The sequence below is a fragment of the Anastrepha ludens genome, chromosome 2 (genome assembly GCF_028408465.1).
Source record: "Anastrepha ludens isolate Willacy chromosome 2, idAnaLude1.1, whole genome shotgun sequence".
NCBI lineage: Eukaryota > Metazoa > Arthropoda > Insecta > Diptera > Tephritidae > Anastrepha > Anastrepha ludens.
The window spans coordinates 74,227,331-74,234,770 of record NC_071498.1 but is presented as its reverse complement, the minus strand read 5'-3'; the positions used below and the strand labels follow the sequence as shown (position 1 = coordinate 74,234,770).

General features: G+C 36.2%; 1 protein-coding gene across 1 annotated transcript; it reads left to right on the top strand.

Moving 5' to 3' along the window:
* The first annotated feature begins 3,560 nt into the window (after nucleotides 1-3,560).
* Nucleotides 3,561-7,440, top strand: LOC128871850 (uncharacterized). The gene is made up of 6 exons (XM_054113967.1): nucleotides 3,561-3,870; nucleotides 4,037-4,220; nucleotides 4,286-5,576; nucleotides 5,634-5,838; nucleotides 5,908-6,080; nucleotides 6,150-7,440. The coding sequence occupies exons 1-6, from the start codon at nucleotides 3,747-3,749 to the stop codon at nucleotides 7,191-7,193; spliced, it is 3,021 nt and encodes a 1,006-aa protein (XP_053969942.1). The 5' UTR covers nucleotides 3,561-3,746; the 3' UTR covers nucleotides 7,194-7,440.

Sequence of the window (7,440 nt, the reverse complement as noted above, 5' to 3'; positions counted from 1 at the left end):
GATTGAAAAATAAATTATTTAATTTAATTTATATTTACTTTAATTTTATTTAATCCATTTGTATTTTATCTTCTGCTGTGGACTGTGCGGTATCGATATATGTACATAGGTCTGTATGACGTCCTTTAAATCTGTGAGCACTTAGGGGGCGTCCATAAATTACGTGAGATGTTTAAGGGGGGGAGGGGGTCGAGTCAAATCTCATCTAATCTTACGTTGGAGAGAGGGGGGGTCTCGGCAAATATCACGCAATTTTTTTTCTGATTGAAACAAAAAAAAGTATACTATTTTGGTCCATTACCCAGATTGTACATGCTTAAGATTTAATCTTAAGCGTAATCGTAGTATGATTAAGATCATTCACTAATTCGTTCGAAGGAAAATAATTTCATTCATACTTCGACGTTATAAATTACTGCTGTCAAACCACCATATTTGTTTTATACCAAATAGCTCAATTTAATCTGAATTTACGGTACAGTGTAGCCCGTTGTTTGTTTTCACGCCACTATCAGCCGAACGCGCGACTCGATGAACAAGAGCGTACGAGCTGAGTGGCAGCGACACACGGACAGGTTCCAACCTTCTTTGTTTATTCTTGTAAATGTTTTACTCGACTCAGTTCATGCTCTTACTAATTTAAAATGAGTTATCAAGATTTTTATAACGCATACGTCAAAAGATACGTCTATAAGGCGAAGAAGTCCTGCCACGACGATGTGATAAAATTATGGAATACTGCGTAGAAAAAAATTCCCGAAGAAAGAAGAGTTAATACATCACATTAAACATGAGCTTGAACGGCTTCTCAGGGGGAATCCACTGAGAGAAAAGTTCGGTCTACTTAAGCATTCCTTCAAAAGGTAGGTTAAATATATATTTTTTAAGAAAATACTTTTTTTTATATAAAGTTTATTGTTACAATTAATAGCAAAAAAAAATTCTTGATAAAATATGCTAAAATCATAACTACAAAATATTAGCGCGGTCATTTCCTTCACTGTTTTCACATAATTCAAAATCAGCTTCTTGTGATCAGCGATGATGAGGATGAAGCTATGTCGAACACTACACCATCTAGAGACTATGAAGAAACAGATTGCTAAGCTGCATAGGGAGCTTGACCTAAGTGCTGCAGCGCACGCCGGAGTGATCTGCATATGATTCTTCACGACCGTTTTCTGCCACCTCCATACCCTATCACTCAGGTTGATGGACATTTTCGGACTTTAAAGAACATGACGGAAAGTCATTCGCTCCATTTCGAATACGCCTACCGATTCAACCACTGAATGCCTTCATCAGCACGCCTTATGATCTCTATTGTCCAAGTATACGTGATAATTTAGAGAAAAGATGCTGCAGTACATGCGGTATTTACTTCGCATTTATCACAAGAGCTGCAGATCACAGGCGAGCAGCTCACATTGCACCAGCTAAGCAAGCGCGTATGTTCCGCAAAGTGCGACCCTCACGGATTGTCACAAGACGAGCTAATGAGTTATGATTTTACTGAAAATCATATGGACATGTTGGTCCCAATAGTCTCTCTTGAAACCGCGCATGATTTTCCATGGACTGAATTAGTAGTTACGATTTAAGTCTTCTATTGTTAAATTTTTATTGCACTTATAACTCTCAACAATATTGATTACTAATCTTAACTAATTGTAAATAAAAGCACGAAGCAATTTTTTTTTCTCTTTTTACAATAACAATCCAACGCATTTACATAAGAAACCCACATTTTGAAAAATCTCACGTAAGATTGGGGGATGGGGGAGGGGGTTGAATAAAATCTCACTACATCTCACCAGGGGGGGAGGGGGGTATAGAAAATTGAAAAAAACACCTCACGTAATTTATGGACGCCCCCTTATGATATAAAAAATTTGATTGTTTATGCCTACATCTCACCAGGGGAGGAGGGGGGTATAGAAAATTGAAAAAAACACCTCACGTAATTTATGGACGCCCCCTTATGATATAAAAAATTTGATTGTTTATGCCTATTATTCGAATTATTATTATGCACACCTGCTTATACTCGATATTTGAATTAGCATTCAATTTCAATCCGTGCGACAAAAAAGATTATGTATTCACTGGCAGACACAATTTCCTGGTTTATAATATTAGCTTCCGGCTTCCAACAGTGCATGTGGTAATTCGGCAGCTTCAATTAAAGGATTATGTTTGACGAACAAATACAACAGCTCTGGACAATTCACCAACTGTTGGTACGCATGTTTTTAATAAATGATTTAAATTGAATAAAAAAACTGCATAAATTGTAGTCATAATATAGCCATTGCGGTATAAAAGCGTTGAGACTTAGAGGCTTGTTTGCTATATATTTACGTACGCTAGTCAAATTTTCTAATTCATTATCATAAATGAGTTTTTGTAACAGTGACCGGGTCATATAGGCACCTTTTTTTGTGATAAGACAAATTTAAATTACAGAAAAAGTCGTATAGCAAGCAAGATGCTTGCATAGAAACTACTTATTCTCACCAGCCATTTTTATTGTAACCACAACCATGCTATATTGGCGCCTTCTTTGGTAATACCATATGGAAAAGCTGGCTTACCCATATGGAAAGAGGTGATAATTCGAAGCCAGTAACCAGCTTCAAAGCAGCAGTATATAAACCACCACCAAATAAATATATTGCCAACTGTTGTGGGCCTGCATTATTAAGTGTTTCTACGTTTTTTCCATAATCAGCGAGTCGAACCAGTGCTTTGTATTAGCTCCGGCGCACGCACATGCATGCATGCCCAGCAGCTTATATGTGTGCGTGTCGGGTAACACACGTACTTGCTTCGTGTCACACATATTTGTCGTCGGCTTTTGCATAATGAAAATCAAAAATTTTAGATTTTTTCGCTTTGCATGACCGTGTCGCAGTCTGCATGACATGCAGTAGTGTCTCACTTTGTGCTGACATTCGAGACGAATAGGTGTGTGGAAGAAATTCAAGTAAAACTGCTGCAGTTACAAGCAACAACAAATCATCTTCCGAAGACGACATATTTAGGTGCGCACTCTACGAACTCAATTCAAATGGCGCATGACATTTTTTGCATGAACGTTTGCGCACACATATAAGCTCCTGGACATGCATGCATGAGCGTTAACGGGTCTAGCAATGAACCCCACGGTCTTGAAATGATACAGCCACAATAAATTACCCTAACTTTTTAAATGAATTAAATAAAAGGACAACCTCGAGTCCATAAATTGGCATACACGAATAAATGTTCCATTTGCACCAGTAGCTTAGCAAACGTACATAATCTTGACTTATAATTTTCAATCACCAAATATTAAATTGAACCAGACAGGTCATATGTGTAATAAAAAGAGATAAATTATTAATACGTAACAGTATTTGCAAACACATAAATATAAGCACATACACACAAACAAAACGTCATTTTGACGTTGTTCATATCTACAGCGAAAAATTCAGCTGGGTGGTTGCGATCACCTTAAATCCACCTTGATGTATTCTATCATTTCTTGCCTTGATATGATATTACCTTCTCTGAATTCGCTTTGGTATTCACTTAACGTACTTTATCAATTAACACCTTTTATATTGTCCCTTTGGTGATAACAAAATGCAAACAAATTTTTAGATTTATAAAAAATATTAAATTTCCATTGCATGGCGCCGTTGCATATTATTTGGCAAGTACAAATCAGATACTGCAATTGAGCATACTTTAGTTGCAAGATGGAAACTCAATTGGAAATAATCTCAAACTTAAAGCGCATTTTCGAATTTTTCCTTGATGAAAATTTCGTCACAACGAATACTGTATACTTCGAAAAGCTCATCATGCACCTGGCTGCCAAAGGTAAGAGGTTGCACGTGAAATTTCTATTGCTGTTCAATGTTTGTGTAATCGGGTAGGTTCTGTAACTCATTTCTCAGAGAATTTCATTGAAATTTTCTGGCAAGTGCATTGAAATTCACTCTGAAGTGAATAACAACCTGCTCGATAATTCTTTAAAAATTTCCAGATAACGCTTATATACTGCAAGCACCATTTGCATTGGAATGGGTTGGTCGATGCTTAAACATACTCTGTGAGGATATTAGCAAGTTGAATCCTAAAGTAATTTCATTTGTTTTTAACTTTTTTGGTTTACTTACGACCAACGAATGGACCATAATCGAAATAAGAGAACGGCGTTTAATGGACAAGTAAGCATCATTACTTACGATATGTTATTTATCAAAAGACTTATGAAATAAAAATTTCTTTTTAGAGTACTAGTCATAGTAAATCGTGAATCGCACCGATTTAGTCCATCTATTAAATTGGCGATTATTAGGCTCTTGCATGCAGTATCAAAATACAGCATTGGCTTAGCATATTTACGTTCCGTAAAAGTATGGCAATTTCTTATAGAATATTGTAATCAGGATCATACATTATATGTGGTGCGTGAAGCACGCCACTTGCTGTATGAAATCCTCTATAAATTCGATGTCAAAACGAAGGATGCCGTGGTGGTTAAAGAAATACTGAAGGAAATTTTAAAACCTCTCAACGAGAATGTATTTGACAGTCACAATGAGAGCATTATGGTGTGTGTTGATGATCATGAATTGCAACACAAGCTGTCCTCAACATTAGAGCTGATATCATTTATATTTGAACAAACACTAGTATCCGAAGAAAAGTCTAACATTGCAAAGTACTGCAAGCTTGAATATGATATTGATATCACGGTTTGGAAGTTAAGCGATATGTCTCATAACGAATATTTTATTCGTAAAATGTTAACAACATTGTCGTCATATTATTTTGCTATATTGATGTATGATAAATGCAGTGGAGATCAGATTCCCCGGGATGGTTTTAATGAGCTCGGTGTTTCGATATTCAATCAAATGAAGTTCTGCGTTGCACGAAATTACTGTGTGAGCTTTTTGAAAATAGCTGAAATCAATCATAAATTGTGGAAAAAACTCGGTACTCGCGTGCCTAAAGAAGTTTTTATCGAAAACGAGTTAGTACGATTCGAGAACCAGCTCATTACATTTCAATTGCTGCCACTGCATATGCTTTTACGTTCCCATGAGTTCCTCGAAGAAGAAATATTTGAGAAGTATGTGACAAAGATATTCGAAATAATATGCGAACTTACACTGCGCATTAGTTACGCCTATCGCGACTTACTCTTTAACATGTCGCCAGCAATGAATGCAGATTTATCTTTAAAAGCAATAAATGGAGTAATGTCAGTGGTGGGTATATTGGAGCGTGATCAGGCAGTGCTTGTATTTCAAGCTTGTATATATGCGCTTAAGGAGTTCGTGTTGACAATGTATCCAAATAGTTTTACCGAATTTCAAGAGGGTTGCTCTTACACATTAAAAGATGTTCCTAGCTTCTCAATTATTTCTGAGTTTGACAATGTTATATACGCTATTTTAGTTTCAATGCAAACGTTGATAGAACGGTATAAAATCACATGGAAAGACTCAATCGAGACAATTTGCTTGGTCAATTGTGTCCTGTATCTGCTTCAGGTTGACGATTTACCAACAAAGGTATAATTTATAAATTAAATATAAATATTTTTCCTGTTGTAACTATGGATTTTACAGGTAACTGTCCAGTCACTTAAATTGCTACAGCTCTCAATAGAACACTACCTTTCACCGAATATGGCGCTACTTGTAGATAACCTCAAAGGCTCTGGTTTAATAGTAATGGGCCCAGTTATCATGAAACGTAGTCATGATCCCGCTTGGGAGGTGCGAGATAGCATTTTAGAGCTTGTTATCTCAATCGCCGATATATCCCGTCTAAGTAAGACAAATACTTATACTTACTCACTTTCATTATATTTGATATATTTAATTCATTTAAATTTCACAGAATATCCAGCATTTCAAAAATTCTTAGCCGAAAACTGGATGTGCCGTATTGTATATGATATGGCCAAACAGGACTCCGAGCCTTATGTCCGCGCTTCTGCACTAAAATGCATTGCGGAACTTGTAGCTATTAATGGAATATGGGAATTGGATCTTTGCAAACAGAATTTGCCTGTAAGTTCTATTGGAGCAAACTAATTATTCAAATTAGTTAATAGTGTTTCTTACAATATTAATTCGAAGGATCACCTATTCGGTGTACTCTACAACGAATCGGAAGGCATCGTCCGTAAGGAAGCCTTGCGCACTCTAACTAAATTGAACGAATTACGTAAAATACCCAGCCGCTTTAGAGACACCTTTTACTCGACGCTCGCGTACAGTGTAGTTAGCGATTTGCATTGGGAGGTAAAAGTTGAAGCTCTGAATTGTTGGAAAAGTGAAATCCGCAATATGTTAAGCGATGAGGGTATGATCGATGGCATTTTCCCCCCAGTTACATTCTCGAAAGAGAAAAGGAAAATCGTTCAATTAAATGCAAAGGAAATAAGTTTACGATTTTCTAAAGTACTAAATGAACTTTCTCAGCGCGGTTGTCTCGGTGTTATACTAAAGTGCCTTAGTGAAGATTGTGATGTGGTTGTAATCAGGGAGGCAAAATGTCTTGTAAAGAAGTTAGTAGATAAATTGGATGAATATGATTATGCATCTACGTCAGAAACTGATGTAACGAAAAATCGCAGCGACCTGACTAATTGGGACAATAATGAAAACGTGCCAACATCACCATTATTGTTATCGGATTCTAATCAGGATTCCTTAATTCAGAATAGTCCAACACTAAATAATGTTCCACCTATATCTGTGAAAATCGAAGATAACATTGAAGTATTTGTAAGTGGTGATGCAGAGGTCGTGCAATTTCTCGATTCTGATGAGATTATTGAATCCATACTCGATTCAAAGGACATAAATTTGTTAGCGGAAGCATATGAGAAGAAATTACAGACAAATGGGGAGGGAGGTGAGTATGAGCCTTCTGCGGCAAGTCAGCTGTGCGCAGACAATGAGCGACGAATAATTCATCCACTGTACTATCGGCGCTTCGGGAATGTAAGTGTAAAAGAGTTCTTTTCAACGATTAAACGCACTGATTTCGAAGAGAAAATTTGTAAACAAGACGAGTGGTTTTTAAGCGATGAAAATTTCACCTCATTATTGAATGAAATTTTACATATGATTAAACCGGAAAAAGATTGTGAAAAAATATCAGCTGATTGCTATTGATCTATACTAGGCAGTAACTCGTAAATATGGATATGCCATTTATAGTGTTATTTTCTCATATGAAACCTCGAAGTTTCTTGTAATATTGTACAGTTGATATGCTATAGTTGATTCTTTTGGTAAATCAAGATAATAAATTTATGCAAATTTTTATTGACGCTCGGATATTTACTCGTTAGGCTAGATGGAAATAGAGCCTTCTTGTAACAAAATTTTAAAATAAATGTTTACGGTATTTTCCAATTCA